The 24,332-nt window shown below is 39.0% G+C and overlaps 2 protein-coding genes and 1 long non-coding RNA gene across 4 annotated transcripts in view; 1 reads left to right on the top strand and 2 right to left on the bottom strand.

The window, feature by feature from the left end:
• Positions 1-500: 500 nt before the first annotated feature.
• Positions 501-2,705, bottom strand: TTC32 (tetratricopeptide repeat domain 32). Its single transcript, XM_071440266.1, has 3 exons — positions 1,930-2,705; positions 1,695-1,855; positions 501-929 (listed from the first exon to the last, which is right to left on the bottom strand). Exons 1-3 carry the CDS (start codon positions 2,040-2,042, stop codon positions 802-804), a joined length of 402 nt encoding a protein of 133 aa, XP_071296367.1. The 5' UTR covers positions 2,043-2,705; the 3' UTR covers positions 501-801.
• A 451-nt stretch (positions 2,706-3,156) lies between these two features.
• On the top strand, positions 3,157-6,906 carry LOC139596218 (uncharacterized). The gene is made up of 2 exons (XR_011681275.1): positions 3,157-3,293; positions 5,528-6,906. It is a non-coding gene; the product is annotated as an uncharacterized lncRNA (long non-coding RNA).
• The window catches only part of WDR35 (WD repeat domain 35), a 42,587-nt gene continuing 21,974 nt past the window's right edge, over positions 3,720-24,332 (bottom strand). For both annotated transcript variants that reach the window (XM_071440251.1, XM_071440260.1), the window contains 16 exons: positions 23,442-23,586; positions 22,094-22,163; positions 21,292-21,345; positions 19,409-19,518; positions 17,248-17,458; positions 16,601-16,681; positions 16,339-16,475; positions 13,889-14,092; positions 11,507-11,653; positions 10,249-10,381; positions 9,476-9,586; positions 7,868-8,032; positions 6,749-6,889; positions 5,825-5,981; positions 4,976-5,216; positions 3,720-4,007 (listed from right to left, as the gene is read on the bottom strand). In XM_071440251.1, the coding sequence (XP_071296352.1) occupies positions 3,857-4,007; positions 4,976-5,216; positions 5,825-5,981; positions 6,749-6,889; positions 7,868-8,032; positions 9,476-9,586; positions 10,249-10,381; positions 11,507-11,653; positions 13,889-14,092; positions 16,339-16,475; positions 16,601-16,681; positions 17,248-17,458; positions 19,409-19,518; positions 21,292-21,345; positions 22,094-22,163; positions 23,442-23,586 (2,258 nt within the window). In that variant the 3' untranslated portion in view covers positions 3,720-3,856. The remainder of the gene's footprint in view (positions 4,008-4,975; positions 5,217-5,824; positions 5,982-6,748; positions 6,890-7,867; positions 8,033-9,475; positions 9,587-10,248; positions 10,382-11,506; positions 11,654-13,888; positions 14,093-16,338; positions 16,476-16,600; positions 16,682-17,247; positions 17,459-19,408; positions 19,519-21,291; positions 21,346-22,093; positions 22,164-23,441; positions 23,587-24,332) is intronic.

Genomic DNA, 24,332 nt, shown 5'->3' with positions numbered 1-24,332 from the left:
CTGTTTCAAATTTACTCATTGTGGCTGTTGCAATTTCATCCCCACACTGAAAGTGATCTTGGTGAGGCTGCTGGGAAGGATGTCCAGAGGCTCCAGTCTGCTCTCATCACTCGCCCCAGTGGTCCCACCATGTTCAGTGAGCCCTGTGCTTCTGCAAGCTCCCGGCTCATGTATGGGGGAACTTGGCATAAGAAGCAGAAATGTCACTGGCATAATTTAAAAAACAAAATCCTAATGCTCATGTCAGCAATCAGAGAGTATTTATTTTACTAGAAATTGTGTTGCTATGAACTTGCAAGGGTGTTCCTTGCTGATGATTTACAGATTTCAGTAATGGTCCCTCCTACCATGTGAGAAATGAAGCTGCCTGGGTGTTCACAGCCAGCTCCATCAGATGGATTTCACACTGCATTTTTCAGGGAATTGATCTCTTTAATAAGGAAGAGAAAGCCACAATTCCTCCTGTGAATATTTTCTATGGTAAACTCTGCAGACAATGATAAGATAAAAAGTACATGTTCATTTTTATTTCCAATTAATCTGGCCAGTACATTTTTAATAGCATTACAAAGTATTTCTGTACAAAATCTGTACATGTGTCTCACAGAGATCAACATTACACCTTCCCTCAAGAATAAAAATCCCAAATCCAGGTTATTTTGCAATCATAATCATTTTTTAACTTAGAATGAAGTTCTTCAGCAGGTCATAACAGATGTAAATGATCTTGTGTTTCATCCATCAATGACAAAAATCACATGTTTAGCGGAGTATTTTCACATCACATCACAACCTGAATTTTCAATAACCCCGCTTCTCTTTTTCTTCTTTATCAAGCATAGCCTGTTTTAGACTCAATGCAGCATCTTCAAATTGGGGGTTTAACTCTAATACTTTCCTGAAATCTTTCATGGCCTCATCAAAGTCTCCTGTCCCAAAAAAGAAAAAAAAAAAAAAAAGTAAAATTATCTTTCTGTAACTGCTCACACTGACAAACCTCTGACAACTCAAGAACACCTCCAATACTTTCACCCACAAAGAAGCAGCTACTTCCTGGCTCCATGGCATTGGATTCTCCACAGGCCTAACTGGGAGTCAAAGAGTTTCACATCAAGAATGGACTCAAATGCACTTAGGGCTCAGTTCAGCCAGTTTATTCCCAAGAGGAGGAGACAAAAGGCCCACACCAATAATGAGGCTGCCTTAAAGCTAGCACACAGGCACAGAGCTTCCAGCTGGTGCCCATGGCCCAGCTCCATTCTCCAGTGCCTCGACCTCTGCAATGGCCAAGCTTTAATAGAAGGCACGGGGCTGTCATTTTGGGATGGCATCACCAAAAATGGGGCAGGAAATTCCCCAGAGGTGGCCAGCAGCCCACTGGAAATCGAGAAAGCTGTGCTACAGGTGCTTGGGAGATGCTTTAGCTCAGATTTAATGGCAGTTTTTAGAACTGGCTTGTTTCACCCCAGTGCAAATTTCTCCACACGTCAACTACACCTTTCCTCCCATTCTCCACGAAGCAGCATCGTTTCGAATGACAGCAGCACAGCCTGCAAGAGGGGTGTAAGCGCACAGGGGGGGCAGGCAGGCGCTGTCACTGCTGTCACCGCGTGTGGCGCCGGCCCTTCAGCGATGCCCGCCCTCGTCCCGCCCGTGACGCGGGGCTGCCCGGCCCTGCCGTGCCCGGCTCGTACCCAGCCGGTAGCGCACCAGCCCGCGGTTGTAGTAGGGCACCTCGAAGCCGGGCTGGCACTCGATGGCGGCCGTGAAGTCCTGCACGGCGGCGGCGAACTCCACGCGCAGGTACCGCACCTGCCCGCGGTCGTTGAGCGCCGTGGCGAGGTCGCTGCGGGCACTGCGGGGACAGAGGGATCGGCGTTAGCGGGGCCCGGCCCGGCGCGCCCGCCCCGCTCCCGGCCCCGGCGTTACCCCGCGGGGCTGCGGGCGATGAAGCGGCTGAAGAGCTCCTCGGCCTCCGAGAGCCGCCGCGCCCGCAGCTCCGCCCGCGCCGCCGCCAGCAGCGCCGCCGCCTCCCCCGCCATCGCGATGACGTCACGGGCACGCCGGCGCGCGCGTCCACGTGAGAGAGGGCGCTGGGCTGGGAGAGCTGCCCGCAGAGCACGGCAATACTGCAATAGCGTCTGTAACAACAGCGGGGCCGCGGAGAGACGGTGTTTAACCTAAACCTGCTCTCCTTCATCCTAAAGCCATTCTCCCTTCTCCTATCCCTTTATGCCCTTGTAAACTGACCCTTTTTACCAGTTTACAAGGTGCCGGAGAGAGCTGCCGACAGAGCACAGAAATACGGCAATAGTGTCAGTAACACCACCGGGCCACGGAGCCCTCTGCTCCTCCGCTCCGCTCTCCCGAGCCCCCAGCGGCAGCACAGCGCCCAGCTCGGGGCCGCCGCACAGGCACGACGTGGAGCCGCTGGAGCGAGGCCAGAGGAGACCATGACGATCAGAGAGCTGCAGCACCTCTCCTGGGGAGACAGGCTGGGAGAGCTGGGGGTGCCCGGCCTGGAGAGGGCGTGGTGGAGACCTCAGAGCTCCTTGCAGTACCTAAAGGGGCTCTAAGAGAGCTGGAGAGGGTCAGTTTACAAGGGCATAAAGGGATAGGAGAAGGGAGAATGGCTTTAAAATGCAGGAATGAAGGAATTCTTTACTGTGAGGGTGGTGAGACCCTGGAACAGGTTGCCCAGAGAAGCTGTGGATGCCCCATCCCTGGAAATACTCAAGAAGAGGTTGGATGGGCTTTGTGCTACCTGGTCTAGTGGAAGGTGCTGCAGCCCTTGTCAACGGGCTTAAAGCAAGATGGTCTTTAAGGTCCCTTCCAACCCAGGCAGTTCTACTACTCTGTGATTCTGTGGAGATGGGGTTTATCCTTACCTGGCTTAAGCTTAGGTGAGAGACAGAAGAGCTCCTCTGATCTCCTCTCAAACGTGCCAAGGCACAATGTGAACGCCACAGCTCTTGTCAGGCAGCCAGGTGCTGGCCCTGGGCACAGTTCACCCCGTGCTCAAGGCCCTGCAGCACTGCCAGAGCACAAACCAGCATGAAGGTGGGACAGCGAGACATTGTTCCTTGGACCTTTGTGTGTGACGAGGGTGACAATTCAGCTCCTGAAACCTGTTCAACAGATGCAGACTGCTCTCCCAAGCTACATGGAAAGTGCCAGGTTCCAGGTTGCAAGTTCATGGAGGTTTCCTTAAGCTGTTGAAGATGACATCACCCAGGCTCAGGAGCCCAAGTGACACGCTGACTGCTGCGTGTTTTCAAGCCCTTTATTTTACGGTGGGTTTAAATACACTTAGTAAAAGAAACCAGCACTAATGGGTGCTTATACTGGTATCATCACTCTAGTAACTCTAAACAGTAGTACAAAAACATATATGGTAATATTATCAAAATTATTGTGATGTTATTTCAACTCGGGAATCACTTCCCTCAAAAAACTGTGAATTCTGAGAAAACTCAGTAATTTCTTATGGAATTAGACAAAAAAATTGAGCCTGCTCAGAGTAGAACATATTGATATGAGCCTACATTCAACTCACATGGTTTTGAAACTAGGCTCAATCTAGAATTCAAAAATAATGCTTTTACCTTAAATCTTTTTTCAAAAGTGTAGAAAAAAATGGAATCTATTTACATGGTAATTTCTTCAGCTAAATGGAAGCAGCGAAGGTTTCTCTTGTGGGTTTTCTGTTTTGGTTTTGGGGTTTTTTTTTTTTTTAATCTTTCTCTAATAGCAGCACTAACTGCAACAATACAGTACCTGAGTTGTATTTCAAAAGATAGTAACATTTTAGAGGCTGTTCTTAGCAGTCATAAATGCAGATACAGAGTCTTTATCCTCAGCTTACTGTGCTGTGGCACAGAGGACAGGCGTTATAATGGCCTGCTTCTTTGGCTTTCATGCAATGCTTACACACACTGCACATCCAGAACTGATACTCCAGGATAGGGGCTCCTGTTGCAACACATACAGGAAGTTTACCATCTCCACTATAAAAAAAAAAAGAAAAGAGTAAAGCTGAAAGAATAAAAATGCGGTGTGCCAGTTGTTGATTAGAAGTTATTAGCTCATGCAACACTTCACTGTTCAAGTAACCAAGTATATAAATCTTCACACCAGAGAATGCCCACCCCCAGAACCATATAGTCAACAAATCAGGACCAGCAGATCCAAAAGATGGGGTGAAAAGAAGCAGTGAAGGCCATATAAAAGTAAGGTCTGATTAGACACCTGCACTGCTATTATACTCTGTCCTCTCATGTCTGAAGGGTCAACAGAATCACAGCTGCTACTGAGATTCTGTACAGCTGCACTGTAGGATCAATCAAGACAGGTTAAAATCTTGTTTGCTAAAAGAAAATTGATTTACAATTGATTTCCATATTTACAAGTTTCCATATTTACAATTTACATGCTCTCAGCAGGAAACGTCAAACACACTGTTGTGGGTACAGCCACTCCAAGGACTTACCCCTTAAATGTGCCCTTCACACTAATTTTAACTTCACATATTGCTCTTTTCACACCAAGTAGATTTGGGTAATTCACAAAACACTGGAGACCTGTTCACTAATAATGTTTAAACAGTCCCTTGTTGTTACTTTCAGCAGTCCACCATGGAGATGCAAACAGTAACATTCTTTAATGTCACATGATACAGTCTCAAAGGTTCTAAAACTCCTGTGCTTTGTCTACCTGCATTTCAAATTAAGATAAAGTTACATCTTTGTGCCCAAATTCTCAAATGCAGTCAGTGTCTATTTTCCCAAAAAACACAGTGCTGTATTATCTTCCTCCAAACTGGCTAACTCCTGCCTGATTCTTGCCCAATAGTTGGTTTAAGCAGCAAAGCACCTAATTAATTTGGTCACACACAAAACCTGCTAAAACCCAAAACACAGCAAACAGCAGAAAAAAGTGACAGTATTATTATATTATCATATAAAAATAAACCCACCTCTCAAGAACATCATCCAGATCAGGTGTTTTGTTATACGTTGGTCTATATCTTGTGAATATCTCTAGAGCAAGCTCTTCATACTGTTGCCTCTGCTCTGGCTTAAGAGTTTCCAAGGATTCTAATTTAGCAAAGGCTTTTGAACAAGTATCAAATGCTCTGTTTGCACACGCACAGAGTGCCAAAAGGGAATAGATTTCAACTGCAGGTATAATGTCTTCATAATCTCGCAAATGAAGAGCTACAAAAAATGAAAAAAAGAAATCCAAGGAAATTATTATACATTTTCTGAAAAGTGCAAGCATCTGTATGAAATAGTTACTACTAGATGACAGTATTCATTCTAAAAATAGGACAAAATGAACCACAGTCTTTTTATTGACATGAGTGAAGCATTGCTCTAAAAAACAAATTAGCAGATTTCACTTGGAAATTGGTGTCTTCTTGAAACATTTTATTTTGGTTGGTTGGTCGTAAAAATATTAGAAGGATTTGATATCTTCATTACTTGGACAAAGTACAAGGCACTCTTTGTTTCTCTAATTCCCACAGATTTTTTGTGAAGCCCTGCAAGGAGGTCTGATGTAAATTCATGTATGCCTTATAATTTAGGGAGAGAAACAAAACAGTCAGCAGAACATCTACAGAGATTAACCAATTTACCAGGTAATATTTGGAAAGATTTGCATTTTCTTCAGCAAAGTCCTTTCCAGCTATAGTGACTACAGCCATATTCAATTCATTATATGGTTTTGGTTTAAATTCCATGGATTTATTAAGAACTGAAAAATGTGGCAGCTATAAATGAAGATATGTGCTGTTTTTACAGGGTTGAAAATTAATTCTTACCTGTTTTAAGTGCTGCATCTACAGAACCTTTATAGAGCTGTTTTTGTGCAAGTATGAAGAAGTGGTAAGCCTCAGCTCCTCGCCAAGCATTGTCTGCAAAGCGATTCGTTGAAGAAAGAACATCTTCTTCCAGCAAACCAGCCAAAGCTGAAGCACTCTGAAAACAAACCAGTATCACAAGTAATTTTTATATGAAACAGATACAGCAGGAAATGGGATCTATGAAAAGAGCTTTTCTATACTTGGTGATTACACCACTGTCCATGTTAAGTAGGCAAAATACAAATGGACCTACAGTGAGCATTGTCAGGCATTCTGTACAGAGCACAGACACAACATCTGGTGCAGATTTTCAAAGATAAATATCATATACGTGTGTATACAAATATATTTTGTGCACATCTGCAGACTGGTTCATAGTTTGGATTAATACTGCATTTCAACACCAGAGCTCTTAAAAATTTGTTTAAACTATTTCATTTGTGCACATGAACATGTAAGCAGAGAAAAAAAAATTCTTCCATTTGCTTCCCCTGTATCTGGAGCCATCTCCCTGCTGAATTACAGTCAACATAGCTTAATCTAATCACAGATCACCCTTTGGGATCAATTCTTATTCCTAAATGACACAAGTGTCTTGAAGGAAGTTTCTTAGTATGGTTTTCATTGTTATAGTGAAAATATTAAGAAAAGCATGTTAAACTTAGGAAGTAAAATATCTATTAATACATACGATTTAAATGTTTTAAAAGAATACCTAAAACAGTATGTTTTCATGGGGGACTTGCTTGAAGGAAAGCTTTGTTCTTAGCAAGGGAAAAGGGGTATAAAAAAACATTATAGGCTCCCATGAAGATGGCTTGCTTTATTCTGACTAGCTAGCAGATACCAGAATTCAGAAAGGGGAAAAAAAAAAGACATTACCTCTGAACTTTTCTCTTTAACTTTTCCCCTTTGTGCATTTTGCATTTGTTCATGGCACTGTTCCATAAGTAAGGCTGATAGCACATAAAGCTTTTTAACTCGCAAAGGCTTCGTCCTTTTCTTTGACTCTTCATCTGCAATCTAAAAAAAAAAACAAAGGGATTTAATTCTCTTGGACAATTGCATGCTTGTACAAACCTAGGAAATCATGCCAAAAAGTGATTCTGCCTTTAAATGTAATAATTTAGACTGCAAACAGAACTATAAATGAAAATGTCAAAGTGAAGTATGCACATTATTTTATATTTATTTAGCTAACATGTATATAAAGCCAGATTCTCAGGAAGGATAAATCAGTGTAACCATGTATAAGTCTAGTGATCTAGTATAAAAAGAAACTAAAAAAATAGCAATTTTCAAACACATACATAGCTTTCAATAAGGTCTGATGGTTTTCCCAGAAAAGAAGAATGGCTTTTGAAAGTAACATATATTTTATATATATATATACTGCTATAAATACTTGCTGTAAAAATTACATATCTGTCCTACAAGACTTTAAGCTATGTAGAGAAATTTCTGCAGCCAAACCAAATCTAAGCAACATTTTTATCTTAAAAGCACACCAAAGCCATTTCTAATTGAAGAAATAGCAAAATTTAACTTCTAGTTATTGACATTGCTGGTTTTGGTTTTTTTTAAAGGAGATAAAAATAACTCCCATGACATCTAAAATAATGTGGACATTGCACCCCAGGCCAGTCTACTATACTCTTTTACTAGGCAATGCAGGGCATCAGGACCTTTCCTGAGGTGCAGTTCATCTCCTACTGAAGTGAAAGTCTCAACATAAATAAATAGATGGCTTGTGTCCCCAAAGTCTCCTCTCCACTAGCTACAGAGGACACCCAAGGTAACTATTACACACAGAGGTAGCTCTGGGAGTTGGGTTCATCTTTGCAGTATCCTGTATGATGACATCTGCTTATTGCCTAGACATTGTTAAAACTAAAATAACCCCAAGGGAATAAAAGTAGCACAGAAATAGTAAGAGTAAGAAATAGTAAGAGCTAGTCCAAAAACCCCAGTCATTCAACATAAAAATAAAACCTGCCATACCTTGAACATGAGCTTAGCAGCTTCAAAGAAATAATTGGCTTTACGATAGAGCTCTATAGCATCAAGGATTTTGTTCTTTTCCAGTAAATGACTTGCATATCTGGCTAACAAGGATCCGATCTCTTTCATATTGTGATTTTTGGCCAGCTCCACAGCTTTATTCCACTAGAAATTAAAGGAGACAATTATTAATCTCATTTTTTCAAATACACTCTCAGAACAAACCAGTTATCCATGAACAGACTGCAGCATCTGTGTGCAATATTTCATCACCATTTTGAACCAGACTACTATAAATTAACATAAAAAGCAAGAGAATACAAATGCTTACATCATTACCAATCATGTGATGCAGCAGTACTGAAAAAATGCTGGGCCAATGTTGGGGTACCCAGAACAGAGTGTACTTTGGACTTTATTAGCATAAGAGATTTGATAACAGGATGCCTTGGCGAGAGCAAACAGAACTTTGAGAATTAAATCAAGATTGCAAGAAGATCAAATCAGATGGATTTACCAGAAAAAAGAAAATTACATCAGACTTCTGCAAGCAAGAGCTGTTTAAAGTATAAGTTTGTTTATGTGATCTTTAACCCAATCATTGTAGTAAAACATTACTAGCCTTCCTAAAACAGTATATAAACATTTGTAGTCCACAATAAAATCGGATTCTTTGACCATCTCAAAGTCTTCCCCATCTCTTTTCACCGCTATATACCTCTGTCCAAAACCACATATAAAACAGTTGCCTCTACTTTTATGAAAGCTATGCAAAATCCTTTCATTGTAGCTCGTAGCTGGACATGGGGATTTCAACCAAGAAAAGTCTTAACCAGACTTGCAAAAGCATGTCTAAAAGAGGACCTCAGCCCAGAAGCTTAAAGCACACAGTAACTCTTATTCTTCTGTACACCTCATTTTGTCTGTGAATTTCATCAATCTTCAGTGGTTTGGCTACTGTGTTTGTCCCAGATGAAAAGTTTGGCAGGACTGAGATCTTAACTGAATCTCACACCTTATAGCTCTTCAGAGCCATAAACTAAGGAATTGTTCACAAAAAGCCAGCCCTAGGCAGTCCTGCCATTCCCATCCGCCGAGTTCCTCATAGCCATCCTCAGTTTCTCCCTTCTTTGTATTGACATAGACATATGCACAGGTTAAGTGATACCAGGAAACAGCTCTAGTTATAAACATGAAGATGAGTTTCCAGCTCTGCTTTTTCCAGCTACATTCTCATGCAGTCACAAATCCATTTGCATCTATACAAAGTAGGGGGATGTGGAAAATATCCAGAATGGACACCTATCTCTTCTCCAGTCTTGTCCCATTCCATCAGGAGGCAGCACAGCCTAGCTCCACAGAGGCTGCAAATCTCTGTATGCTGAGCATGCTGCCCACATACCCTGCATGTACATGTAGCTTTGCATGTAGCCCCTCCAGTGGTTTAATCTTAATCTCAGAGAAATGGTTTAAGCACTGAAGTATGAATTTTCCAGAAATTATGACAAATCATCTGACACTTAACAAGTATTTGCATTCCACTGGGCATTAGGATAGAAGTCTCACTGTTAACCTGGTATTATTACAGTTTATCTCCTGCTGTTTTACCTGGTTGAGATGCACACAGGTATCCACAGCATCCTTTGGTCGATTACATTTCAGAAAGGCTGACACAGCTTGTTCACACATCCCCACTCTCACAAACATATAAGCTATATCCTGCAAAAAGCATCAGAACTGTGTTAAATTCACATCTGCATTTTTAGTACATTGTGCAGCAACAGCAGTGCCCCTGTTTGGTTAATTTAAGTCCAAGAGGGTGGGGAATGGGTTGTTTGCTTCATGGACCCTGTGAAAGCACCAGGCATTGTTGTAAATCTTTAGAACAGTGTGCTAGGCTCACACACTGCTTCTAAATTCAATAAAGCTATTACAATGAGGTTAAAATAAAATGCTATGTTTTGATTTACTGGAAAAAGCATTAAAGGACCACGTTTTGCATTTTTCAAGCATTTTGGATTAAGTCAACCACAGCATAGTTTTAAATTAGCTATTGTTTAGTAGGTCATTTCCTGCTACATATACAGACCTATACCCTGTACACCTATATATCCTATACACCCTATCCCATCTACTTTCCCTCCTTTTAGTGTATTGTCAGTCAGGTCTTTCTGGGGAATGGGACAATAAGAGAAAGGAAAAGTGATGGATTGTGAAAATAACAGTAATACTAGAGATCAATACCACAGTAACACCACTGCACTTAAGTGAGTAGGTCATACACTGCATTCATTCTCTCGTTCTTAACCCTCCCAGGATAGGAAATTTTAAATAAATAGTTGGGTATAAGACAATGAACAATAAAGGTGCTTTTTGCTTACAGGAAGCAATTTATGATTCTCCGGAAGTGAGTTGGCCAAATTCTCCAGGCCTTGGTAGTCTTCTAGCATGTAGTAACATTCAGCTAAACGTTCCTGGTTTTGTCCTTGGACATAGTACTGTACAGCATTTAACCTAATAAGACAAAAAAAATCTGGTGGCTTCTGAGGTATAAACACAAGAGAAGTTTTTAATTCTGTAAGTCTTTTGCAGTTGTAAATTTAAAATCACATTATTCTAAATAGGTAACTTTGCTTGAAAAACTTTCATAGCTAGAATTTCAGTTTTTCCAAAATACATTAAAAATTTAATTTTCACAGATCATTATATTAAAAGTGTAGCAATATTGATTCTCTGACTAGCATAAGATTAGGAAGTCAAAGAATTCTTAAAGCTGTACTCCCACGTCTGCAGAGATGAGGGCAGACAATGGACAACTTACAGCTAAACTTCCAGAAAAGGGCTTTACTGTTGTGTTTCTGTATTTTAAAATGCAAACACCGAGACCTCCAAGACCACTCCCCAAAGTTACCTAAAGCATCTAAAAGTCAACTTTCAAAATCTAATCTAATCACAAGTTTTCAGCTGCACTGTAACAATACAGTTTGGGTAATGGCAATATATAGTGGAGCTGTGCAACTCTAAGATACGGGCTTAGAAGGCAATAAACGTTCATGAAAAAAACATTCCCTGCAAGTTATTAGCTATGAAGACATGACCTCTGGCTCAGTAAGCACCTGGCTGCAAAATGTGTTCTGGATAAATACCATGACAGGTGTGCACTGCCCTTAAAATCTTCCTTGGGTGCCCAGTTTGGGCAACAGCTGGAGACAGATCCAGGTCAGAGAACTCTGGACCTTCTCAAATATTTGCGGTTTGAAGCATTTTAGAAAATTCACTGGTAGTTAGTAATTATGTACTACTTTTAATCCCTTTTGGGTATTTTTTTAATATGTTCTATATCCAGCCTAATATAACTTCATAGGTATTTCTCTTTCCTTCCCTTCCTTTGAAGCAGACAGACTTCTGCCAAAGCAGAGATTTCTATGACCTTCACCCTTTAGGTAGCTGATCAACAGCTCTCTGTTTATCATATCATGGAACCAAAAGATATGAGCAAAATCTCATTATTCCAAAATTATCCAATGTATTGCATCCTGACTTTCCTTATATCTGTCCCTCCTCATAAATTAAGTCTTGTCATCAGTTTCATAATTTCCTCTGTAAGTTCCTTGCTACTGGTGTCTATACAGGCCATACCATTTCTGTCGGTCTGCAAAGTAGTCTCCGATGGCGTTGTGTGCCTGCTCCAGGAGGGCGTCATCCGAGTTCCCCGAGCCCGACTTCAGCAGCTGTAGCACGCGGAACCAATCGCCCAGCTTGATCCGCAGCCCGATGGCAAGGTCTCTAAACAGGAAATAGCAGGGAAAAGTCAAGCACAACAAAAGAGGTAACAAACATCTCAAGAAAAGCATCCAAAAGTGTATCCAAAAGCATCCAATGCAGGTATCAGAGTGATCCCAGATAATGGAATAGTGTTGAAATTGTGAACAAGTTAAAACAAATACTCAGGAGAGCTCCCAGGTTATATCACGCATATGCATGTGGCATTCACATTCTCTGAATAAATCCCTTCGCTCAGGATTTTTCTGGTGGGAAGCTGAGAAGCCTCAGAGAAAAGGAAAACAATTCTTATCTCATTTGTTTCTCTTGTGTTTTGCTCATGTGGAATGTGTTTGGAGATTGTTTATCCAAAGGTGATTGCCTGATTGGATTCTGGTGTGAGTTGTTTTGACTCATTGGCCAATTATGGCCAAGCTGTGTCAGGACTCTGGAAAGAGTCATGAGTTTTCATTATTATCTTTTGAGCAGTCAGTAAGTATCTTTTCTATATTGTACAGTATAGTATTCTTTAATATAATATAGTATAATAAAGTAATAAATTAGCCTTCTGAGAACATGGAGTCAGATGCATCATTCCTGCCTTCCGTTGGGGCATCCCTGCAAATACAACAGAATGTGTTTCCTTATCAGCCGCACTCCTGTGTGAGGAGTTAAATGAGTGAAACAGTTGGGCTGATGTTACTTCAGGTTCCCTCTTACTCTGTTCTGTATCTTTCACTGCTGACCCACTACAAGAGATGGCAGCAGCTGCAAAAGGCTAAAAGCAGAAGGAAGGTGAGGGGAAAGACCAAGAAGCAACAAATAAGAATAATGGAGGCTAAAGCTGAGATGTAATAAAATGGATTTCAGAGACTTATTTTCCAGATTCAGGGTGATTTTGGATAAAGGAGAAAGGACTCAGCAGTAGTTTTTCCTTTTTATTATTCATGCATACATATGACTCACTGTGTGTCTGTCTGGCATGTTTTTTCCACCAAATAGAATAAGTCTATATTACCTCATATAAAAGTAATTCTGCAGGTGCGTAGAAAATAAATGGGAGAGACCTATGCCCTTCTTTTAAAAATGCCCTCAACTTACAAGTAAATTAAGGAAGGCACGAGAAACTCAATGCAGTCAGCTAAGTAAGAGCATCTATCTAAAAACATTAGAATTTTATTTGAAAAATAGATTTATTTCATTGTGATTTATGGTAGATCCTTATGAGGATTTTTCTAGTTGTGAAAGTTGAAACCAGTAAACAAAAAAGTAAGTTTTTGACTTCTGCAATTCTATGTCCAAACTTCTCTTCAGCCATGTGAAAATGAATATGCCATATCTAAAACTGGGTGTTGCAGTGTGACTGAAGTGCTGAAGAGGCAGCCCACATCCCCAAACCACCCAACTGCCAGCAACTAGTTAATGACATGCAAAGAAGTTTTCATTACCAGGCACTATTGGGCATCTCTCCCCAGCTCCTGCCTTCTCTCTGCCCTGCCACTCTGTCCCCCTTACTTTCATTCTTACACCATGAAATAATAACTATTTCTTTTCTCCATCATTCCCTACTATTTTTCATGGCTCCATTAATCAAAGCTTAAAAATTTCTCATGTGCATAAGTGATTCATGTTTCTCCATGTTTGACCACCATCTACAGGCTACACTGCACAACTGCTGCTGATGATTTCTCATTATCCTTTTTCAGCAGAGACAATGCTCTGGCTAATTATTTAATGTTAATTTATATTCCCAGCAATACTAAAATTTTGCTTTGTTTGTTTTCATTCCTGAGAAAAAATTACACTGATTGGTTTCAATGTTTCACAGTTTCATCCAGAGTCTTTCTGTCTCTCCAAAGATTACAGTTCATTAAAAACTCTGTTGTTTGTATAAGTAATTGAGAAGAATGTGTACTTGGCTACTAGCACAGAGCAACACCACATAAATTAAACATTATTTAAGATTGTTTGTATTTTTGGAATCCCAGTTGAAATACCGACAAAATACTTGTGAAAAAAACATCTATAAAACACAGCACTACCTAGAGCAGCCAAGGTTTTGTAAACAGTTTGGAATGCACTGGTTTACATACAGAACTGGTTATCTATGGATAAACCAAAATTCTCTCCATTTGATCCTTTTATGTTTTTGCAGAAACTGGTAAAGACTCTGCAGAAAAAACAGTCATTCCTGATTAAGGAATGCTTTTTTTTTTTCCCCCAGACTTTTCTACTGCTGAGATGTTTACATGCAATTACCTTCTGTCCATATCCAGATACATTCTTTCAGCTTCTTCAAATCTGCTAAAATAGGCTGCCACTTCTGCTTGCTTCATGGACTCGCTCTGCAGATTGCCCAGGCGCTTCACAAACTTAATGCCTTGATAATCTTTGCAACGCACAAAAGCTTGCTCAGCCGTCTGCAGATCCAGCTTCTGAAGAGCAGCTTCAGCCAGGAGTCGCCTGTGTGAAAAACAAACATAGCAGAGGGAAGAGCAGCCACAGAGTAAATTAAATGAGGGTATATTTAACTAGTAATTATTTAAAGAAGACATACAAGTTGTTGCAATTTATTGTTTACTAGCTAATCTTAATACAGTCCTTTGTTTATTCCTAGAACATTCTGTGATCTGCCTGGTACTTGGTCAAGGAGAAAATGTTCAAATAATTGCTAATATTCTTTAGTTCAGCTGTTCAGAGGGACACTGGCTTGGGAGGAATGGGCAAGATTTGACCGTTACACTTACGTGAAATGTGTTGCTGGTCTCAGAGCAGTTCCATTTATTTATTTCTGCCTGTGCATTTGTGGAAACTTTAAGCCTTGATGGCAGCCTCAATCTAAGTGCCTCCAGCTCCACTGGCCACGACAAATAAATTATCCTTCTGATCCATCTAGATGTTCCTGGTCCTGTTAGGACGGCAGCTTGGGACAGCAGGGAAAACCTTTGGGGAGCTTTATGATTGGTACTGCCCTATTGGTTAGTTCTGCAAATAGGGAATTCAGGCCAACCTGTGTGCATCAGGTGCTTGAATGAGCTCTAGAATTTTCTGCAAAAGGCTATTTAAAATTTAGACTGGCTGATTGACATTGTCAAACAAATTCAGTGCAGTGAGGCACTGACAAAACCACTAATATTATTGCTGTAATCAGTGATCCAAGCCATGCTCAGGCAGTATCACATGTGTATCTCTCAATCAATTTGAGAAGGTTGGTATCACTTAAACTCAAGTGCTCATCACAGACATCAAAGAAACCAATTGATCTACACATCACCCTGTTTGTTGCATTCTAGAAGCAAGGTCGCTGTTTTGTTCTGATCTGGAATATATTGGCTTTATATCCAGCACTTCTAATGAATCTCTTCATAAATATGTGACGTGTTTTCTCTCATAATAAAATAAAATTCATGGCAATTCCAGAGCAAAGTGAACAGAATTTGACCTATATTTTGTGATTTTATGATATAGAACTTTTACTGAGACACAGACTTGCAAAACTAATAGTAATTTTTTATTAAGTGAACAGACAGGACTAGCAAAAAACCACATGAACAGTTTGAAAGCTCCAAAAATCTTCAGCTACTTCAAGACATTTGTAAAAATGAAGACTCAAAACACTAACATTTCACCCTATGCACTCAAGCTAATAAAATTATAGTATTACAGAAACTTTCAATATATAACTAGCAAATCCTGTTTTTCAAAATTAACATTCTGGAGACAAAGGAACAACTAGATAGAAAAGAATGGTTTTTGGGACAAACTTTTAAAGCAAGGTGTCTTGTCCAGTCTTTCAGCAACTCTAAATTCATCTCTGAACCATCACAACTAATAGTGAACTCTCCAACCCCCTTGATGCAAGCTAAGCATCCAATGCTGCAAGAGACCATTAGCTTCAAAACAGAGCCAAAATTACTGAAGAAAGGCACAGGTAAGTAAACAGTCTCCAGAGAGTTAAGGAGAATTGGTCTCCTTCATCAAGGAACTTGTCAATGAAGTTTTAGGTTCTGCACTGCCTCCTCATTAAATTATCAGTAGAAGCCTTTATTCTTCCAGCCCTTACAAGCTGGGATATTAAACAGATTTCCAGCACTCCTGTTTTCACAGGTTTACTCTCACATGTTTAGTCTGCAGGCATTTCAACTTTAGTTTAATAGCTGAGCCATGTTTAGTTTAAGCATGCCACTATCTCCATTTCTCAGATTACTTCTGAGATGCTCCATGGGAACACAGCACACCCAGCCCTTCTTTCTGTCCTTCAAGGCCTGTCTAAATGCTACAAGGTTGTTCAAACTACTCTAACCCTACTATCAGTCTGATGTGTTCCCTTTACCAGGTTTTAAGCTCTTTAATGTTCAATATATAAATTTTATTTTTAATTTAACCAACTTGGTTAACTTGCTGTTAGCTTTTAATTTCCTTTAAATTCCCTCAGAGACACAAGGAACCCTGTGTTTTGGGGCCTATGATAGCACAGAGCAAAAAGGTGTCCTGAGCCTACACTCTATACCTACTATCATGATACAGCACATGCCTGACATTCTAGGAACTCCAACATTCATTAAATCTTAAATGATTGTGTGTAAAATGTATACTGCTTTGGCTGGTTTTAATTTGAGGTTTTTTATTTTCATACTGGATCTGTCTGAACAGGAAAAGAATAGAAAAGTAGACAAATTTAAACAAATTTGGCTTATAGGAGATTTTACCAAAGTCTGGGATGTGGATTGTCTTCTATGAATTGGGAAGATTCCTCAATGCCAACTTTTTCAATCAATGCTCGACTGTCTCGTAATGACCGAATCTCGAAATTGATGATGTAATCTTTGTTAGGATGTTCAGGATTCTAACATAATGGACAAAGAAACATATTTTTATTCCTGGTGACTTTTATTCTCACCCAACAAAACAGATATCTATCATTAAGAAAGACACCAACTTTTCCTACAAAATAAAACTAGTTATACTGACCTTTAATATTTCATCCAGAAGAACAGACTTGATTTCTAAATCTTCAAAGTTGCAAATATATCCAGATGTTTGTATAGGTTCCTGAAAGTTAAATAAATTATAAAGGAATGAACTTGTATTCTGTCTAATTCCTAAGTATACATTTAGATACATTCTTCTCCAAACTAGGATATAATTGCGCTTCCAACAAGAAACAAATACTATAATCATTAACATTATTGACAATTCTGTAAAGACAGACATCATTAAAAATCCTCATGCTTTCTGCAACTAAATTATGACAAAGAGATAGAATAACACCTGCCAATATTTAGATTCAACTGAACCGTTTTACAAGTATCTCTACTAAAACTGCATTTATGTATTCCAAAGCATACAAAAAAATACACCCCTGAAAATCTCATACATTTAAGAAAAATATGACACCATTTTTATGTTTCTAGGACTGACCATTCATTCTACCTATATGGTCCAAAACAACATTCCCACGTGAAAGATTTTGAGCTTTATATAACCTGAAGCAAGTTTATATAAACAAACACTTGCAGAACTGAGCGGTAAACACAAGAATAATGCTATTCAAGAAAGAACCATTAACTTAAGAGTGAATTTTTTAAAATGAGTAGTTTATGTATGTTGATATCTACCTCTGGATCCAAGTTTCTGAAGACATACATTCTTGTTTTCTCCATCATTGCAAACAGGTCCGGGTTGTCCTTGGCCCATTTCATGTCCCAGACGTCCTTGCGCTCCAGCCTGAGCTGCCCGCCTGCCTCCGGCTGCCCCGCGCTGTCGGCGGCCCGCGCCTCCAGCTCCACGAAAGTCAGAACCCCTGACAGGTCAATGATAGCAAGGCGACTACAGAAAAACAAATGGAGAAACAAGGCAGCTAAATGACACTGCTCAAGGCTGTGAATCTGAAACACTTCTCTAACCTGGCACAGCATAATTCTATAGATTCCATGGGATGCTGTCGTGTGCCAGAACCAGCACAGATCCATATGGTTTTCATGTACCTGCACAGCAGAGACCAGACACATGGAAAGATGTTCTTCATCTGCTCACACAGGATCTGGCCCTGCAAAGGTTCTGAAATATGCCCATTTTTACATCCAGCATTTTGAAGATACATCAGATACCAAGTTGAATAAATTACAGGTCTGTTGCTCACCAACCTTTTTTTGACAAAGACTCAAATTAACAACTGAATAGAATGGGTTTTCCTTATTTACTAGGAGGCAATGAAGCAGATTATTAAATTAAAAAGTCAGTGTGGTGAAGCAGACTGTTAATTCCTAAAATGTGATTTCTTGCATTTCTACAAAGAGTATTCTTCACTTTTTTTCAAAAACATTGTTAAGTATAATCCAACTCATCTTTGAAATCTTTATTTAAATATTGTGGTTGTAATTGTTGCGTGTTGTTGAGGGTCACCAGGACAAGGTGAGAGATGAGCATTGACTCCAAGTTCTCAGAAGGCTGATTTATTATTTTATGATATTATATAATATTATTTTAAAACAAAATTATATACTAAAATTATACTAAAGAAAGAGAAAGGAGACATCAGAAGGCTAGCAAAGAATGAATAATAAAAACCTGTGACAGACTCAGAGAGTCTGACACACCTGGCTGTGATTGGCCATTAATTATAAACAATTCACATGGAACCAATCAAAGATGCACCTGTTGGTAAGCAACCTCCAAACCACATTCCAAGCAATCAGATAATTATTGTTTACATTTCTTTTCTGAGGCTCCTCAGCTTCTCAGGAGAAAAATCCTGGTGAAGGGATTTTTCATAAAATATCAGTGACAAAATATGGGAAAAATACAATTTCTAAAAGGCTACATTTGAAAATTTACAGTTGCATAGGTCTTCAGTGAATCATAATAACCTATATTTACTACAAGGCCGTTTTAAAACTATTTCTAAATATTGATAGGTTGACAGCCTTCATTCCTATTAAAAATTCAAACACAATTTAGAAAATTAACCTCAAAATGCTTATGGATCTGAGCTTATTTCCCTAGAACAAAATAATTTAGCAAGAAAACAACTTGGGTTCAAAACAAAATGAATATAGCTCTGACTAGATCACGCTGCCTTTTAAGCAAAGCGATCTGGTTTTGGGCTATAGCTGAAGAGGCAAAAGATCTCTACACATGCATTATGAATTTTGTTTGAAATGATGAAGTTATTTTGAAGTTATTAAAATTGCCTTGCAAAATCTTGTGTATTTTTGCCTTTTCTGCCAACACTCTCATGCATTCTCTTGCAAAAAAAAAGCTGTTGAGTAGAAAGCAACTTCAGTATTAGCACAGATGAAGCTCAGGAGAACCAGACTTACTAGAAACATCACCACTAGTTATAGACTGTTACAATGGAAAATTAAATGGGATGAACAAAGTTTGCAGGCTTTAGAAGGACACAGAAACAGAAAGAAGTCATAGATATGAAATTTCAGGTTATGACATAATTTTATCTATTTGTGTCATGATCGAAGAAAGGTTATGTTTGGTTCATCTAATAAAACAAAGGTATTTTCATGTACACAGGGTGTAAAACATAGGAGACCTTTACTAACAGTCTCTCAGAATAATGACTGTCCAGATGGAAATAATTAGTAATAAATAAATGGTTAAACAACCCTTAAGGACAACTAAAATTAATAAATGGTTTATACCAAATTAAAATTAGTACATAATGAATATAGAATTATAGATTTTACAGAATTAGCATTTGCACAAATTTTAGTGCTTCACTTTGAATTTGGATATCTGTGTTAGAAACAGGTCTGTGCTTACCTGGAGTTGCAGTTCAAAGACAGCTGATAGGCACGACGGTCCAGGGAGTAGCTCTGCACCACAGCCATGCTAGGGAGGCTGTACCTCTGAATAGTGCCAGATTCTCTTCCCTAGAGGAAAGCATGCTGCCTTAGTGAGAGAACTTCTCTATCAGTAAACCTTTAAAATGGTCATATTTATATGCTGGTTTAGACAAAGGAGCCTTGGGATAAGTGACAGAGCAGGAGTGAAAAGGGAGAATCATCACTCTAAAAGTTCTGAATTCTGGTATTTAAACAAGATACTCTAAGATGCTACAATTGACAAATCTACTTAAATCAGGAATGTTAAAACAAACAGTTACAGTCCACATCCAGCACACAGAATTTCAGGAGCCATGACCCTCCAGACAGGGTCTACATAATAAAACAGGAGAAGTGTGAAAAGATTCTTGTCCCACACTGGTAAATCCCTTCAAAGAGTTCCATATAGCAGCCCAGGTCTGAAAGCAGGACAACTCTGCTCATGTGGGGCTGTCTCCATACCAACAAGTCTCACCAGTTACTGCAAGACCAGAGCTAGATTTAAAAGGAAATTCTATAAAATATACTGATTATTCACAGCCTTGAGTAACAGGAAAGAAATCTAAGTATCAGTGTGGTTTATCTTTATTTTGCTGAATGAAACACCAGTTCCCCGTGTCAAGATACCACCACAGGCCATCAGGGTGAAAGGAGTGACATCCCTGAAATGAAATGATCACTGCCACTATTTTCTCATGGTCTTTCTGTAAAATGAATAACATATCCAGCTTGGTTTGCCTACTGTTCAATTCTTATGTTGAAAATGAGTCAACATTAAATTTCAAAGGAGTGAAAACTTTATTCCTTGTTTTCCTTCTTTCCCCAAAGCTGTCCCTAACATCCTCAGCATAAATTACCATTTTTGACTTTTTCACATATGTATACCCTATAGACTAAAAAGCAGATTAGTTCAGAAGTGTTAGAAAATTGAACCACTATCATTTGGATTCAGCTTCAGCACATTTATCCAGATCTGGTCTCAGAGGCATTTCCTCTCATTCCTTCCCTTTTTTAAAAAAGTCAAAGAGTAATTATTTTCAGAAGTTCATTTACATATTCTTCAAGCAGCAACGATCCCATAGTCACCTATTAACCATCACACTTCTTTTGTTCATGCTTCCTCCCATGACCTTCTGATTTTGTAAAATGCAGTCAAAGGATAAAATAAAAAAAACAAACAAAAATCCACACTAGAATCAGAACATGACAAAACAAGATCTTTTCTGGAAGGTGAATAACAGGAAGAAACACTGTTCTTTCTCTCTCTTTGTTCTGTTCAGTTAGCTTGCTTTAAAGCCCACATGTAAGTTTGATCATCTAATGAGATCACTTTCCAGCTTAGAATAAAAAAATGCACCAGCTCTTTGGCATGATTCAATACCTCACACAACTGTATAATCCATAAGTATTCATCTGTATATAGTACAGTACCATGCATTACACCATTCATATGTAAACAGACAAACTTTGTAAATCTTTGTCTGTCTCAAATACTGTCTCAAAGAGACTTCTCAGGACTCAGATTACAGAATTAAGTCCTGATCTAGACTTTATAAAATCCTATGTGTAAGTATTAACTCAGGCAACTACTCTGTAATTAAATTGCAAGTACTTAGTGAATTAGCCTTCCTGAAGAAAGAATCCAAGTTAACAGAAGAAACCATTAAAGTTGTCTTTGAAGAAGAGGAAAGAGGTTTTGTCTGTGTAAATTCTAAATTCAGAAATGCTTTGAAATTATGACTGCTTATGAACATAGAGAGAAGAATCTTATACCTACAAGCACAAGAGGCAATTAGGAGTTCTGTTAATCATGTAGCTTACCACAAGTAGTATCTTATCAGATGCTGTTATTGCACAAATTGGATCTCTTGTTCCCTGAAAGTAAACAAGTGATATCAGTATCAGTTTTACTGCAAAGGTAAGCATGCCCTGCTAAAGAAAGAAGGTTATTTAAATAAACAAGAGTGTTGCTAAGTATCCACATGAAAAGAGGCTATCAAACCTTGTAAGCATACAGTCTGTGGATAGTTTGTAGATGGTATCAGTGGCCTTTGCTATGGCAATCATAACAATAACATTAACAGCTTCCTTTCTTTTCCTGCCCCTCCCTCCAGAAAAATAAGAAATCCAAAATGTAACAGGTGTTTAACAGAAAACAGAAGAAAGCAACAATCCCTGGCTTGTGAGGGCTGTTAAGTAATTAATTTCAGGTACATTAGTAGGGACAGACAGCACTTGCACACACACATGAAGTGAAAATGGCCAAAAATACTAGAAAAGATAATAAAGGTTATTGAGTTTCAACAAAGTTATGTTTTGTTGAAGTGGGGGGAGCTGCTTCTGACCAGGAAGACAGCAGATGTCAATATACTGTACACACTCAGAATATACTTTTTCCATGTTCACTATAGTTTGCTATATATTTCCAGTAATACAATGACACAGTAACAGCACCAACCAGAGGAAAGAAACATAACACGTAAAAAAAGGTAGAAGTAAAAGAAATTTTAAGTACAACCACTTCTACTAATGAAAATCTATGAAAATAAATAAATCAACACTAATTACTGCCCTTTCAAGCTACCAGTGACACCACAATAAACTAGGTCATAACATCACTCACTTCAAAAGCTTTGCTGTAATCAAGGTGACCTTCTCCAGACCCTGAAAAGGTGTCATCAATATGATATATCCTGTAAAGGAGGAGAGTGAGAAGAAAAAGTGAGTCCAAAGAAAGGATCAACTTTGGTAGCATCAGTATGTTCCATCCTTGGAGAAGAAACCATTGGAATTGGAGAAGAGAGTAAAAGTTATGCCTGTTCTTATGTTCAAAAGCATCCCCTTTGATAAACCTGCTTTATATTGATATACAGATATGGCAGTTGCTTTCACTTTCACAGCCCCTGAGGGTCTATTCCCTGTGAACTGTAAACTTTCATCCTGTAACATTAAGTTTCTGCTGTTACAGTTAAGTGTCCTGCTGAAAACCATCAACCACTCAGTTGTCCTTTTCAAACATGCACTTCCATATCTCTCCAGGGTCTTCTCCATAACTATGAAGCACTTCACCTTAACATCCACAAAAACTTATGTATTACTGTACTCCTCAACACTTTTAACTTCTCTTTTGCCTTAAAAAGTAGCATTAGGAAAGATTTTAGAATGCTAAAATCCTCATTAATGCTGAATTACAAGTATCTACATTTTTTGATATTTTTATCAATTTATAATCTTGTCCAAGGCTAGGACATCCAAGTCCTACAACAATCTAAGTTATTATATCATGCACAAATAATTACTCATTATTAGGGATATATGGTGACAGGAGATGGTAGGTTTATAGAAAGATGATATAGTGTAGAGATTATATGGAAGAACACACAAAATAACTAAAAAGAAAACCGTAACAAAGTTGCAAGCTTTGTGGAGGTGACAGAAAAGTTAATGCCACAAATGAGCACCTGGGAAAGAAATATTTTGGAAGCAAAACGATGTTGACTTTGGCTTGTTTAGTTTGAGAGGATAAAAGTCCATGCAGGATTAGTTGTCAAAGCCACAACCAGACACAAGTGTATTAGAGAAGAGCCAGCTGGACAGACTAAGTTCTTACAGGCAATGACAGACGAGAAGCAGTTAAAGTTATCAGAGGGAATGGAGTTGCCTGAACTAAGAGCATGGAGGGGAAACAGGAGAGGGGTAAAAAGGCATCAAGACACACAGCTCCATAAGGGAAAACATGCAGCAACCAAATGGAGACACTGAACAGAAACTAATCCAAAAATGTCTGAGGGATGTGGATAACAAACACATAGTTGTTATACAAAACTAGTATATCATCTTACAGGCCTGAAATTCAACAAACCTGATCAGAAAAATGAGAAGACAAGGGTTTGCATTTTAGACATGGCAGAATCCACCTTATCAATGACACTAGAGCAGAGGAAGAAAAATGACAAAGCCTGAAGACAAACCTTTCCCTGCCTTCTTTCCTGGTCCGTGCCAGCTGATTGATTTCCATGGCTGTGAGCTTCTTGGCCACCCGGTACTGCCAGACGTAAAACGCTACTTTGGAAGCCGCGATCACATGAGTTCTGGTCATTGTGACAAACAATGGCTCTGTTACAAAACCCAAAGAGTTGCAAAATTAGAGCAGCAAGCATTGGAGTAGATGCTGATTTGTACATACACCCATACATTAAATGCAAAAAACAATGACCAAAAAATCTGCCCACACACAACCTAACAGCAGTTTTCATTAGTTGGTAGCAAATTTCACAGGGGCCTTGTGGACTTGTCCAGAAGAGCAGAGAACTTCTTTACAAGTTCTGACTTTACCATTAACACTTTCTTCTCCCTGCTATTTCAGCAAATCTTCATGCACTGATGCAGAAAACAGCAAATACATATAGACAAACTTTCAGGTTAATGACCAGCTCAGGAGCATCTTGAATCTCCTTAACAAGATCTATTAAATACTTATTTAAGGCTATTCAAAAGTTGACAATCTAGAAGAGATTCTTTTTCTTAAAAACAATTCATAAATTTTAAGTTAGACAAGACCTAGAAACGCTGTTTGTACCTTAGTTAATAGTTGGGCCAAATATAAAATCTTTATCTGACTGGCAACAAATTAAATATTTAGCAGACTGTATACTTAGTCTTATTTTAATATACCAAAAAATCACAGTGTAGGAATGCAGGACATTTTCTTTACTTCAGCTCTAAGCCCACTTAGAATATGTGCACAAATTGAGTATCTCATTCCTGCTGTCCATGCTCAGTGGAAAAAAAAAAAAAAAAAAAAAAAAAAGAAAAAGAAAAACAGTGAAGGCTTAGAAAAATAAAGAAACCTAGTAGGCAAA

Source organism: Agelaius tricolor, unplaced genomic scaffold (genome assembly GCF_023055355.1).
Source record: "Agelaius tricolor isolate 1412-34295 unplaced genomic scaffold, bAgeTri1.0.p SCAF_1, whole genome shotgun sequence".
In the NCBI taxonomy this organism is placed as follows: domain Eukaryota; kingdom Metazoa; phylum Chordata; class Aves; order Passeriformes; family Icteridae; genus Agelaius; species Agelaius tricolor.
Note: the sequence above shows the minus strand (reverse complement) of the source record. Positions and strands in the feature narration are given on the sequence as shown.

Bases quoted from the DNA above. Each gene is read 5' to 3' on its own strand.
- TTC32 (XM_071440266.1), bottom strand. From the start codon at position 2,042: ATGGCGGGGGAGGCGGCGGCGCTGCTGGCGGCGGCGCGGGCGGAGCTG. The intron at 1,856-1,929 runs GTAACGCCGGGG...CTGTCCCCGCAG, and splicing joins ATCGCCCGCAGCCCCGCGGG to TGCCCGCAGCGACCTCGCCA. The intron at 930-1,694 runs GTACGAGCCGGG...TTTTTGGGACAG, and splicing joins GCTGGTGCGCTACCGGCTGG to GAGACTTTGATGAGGCCATG.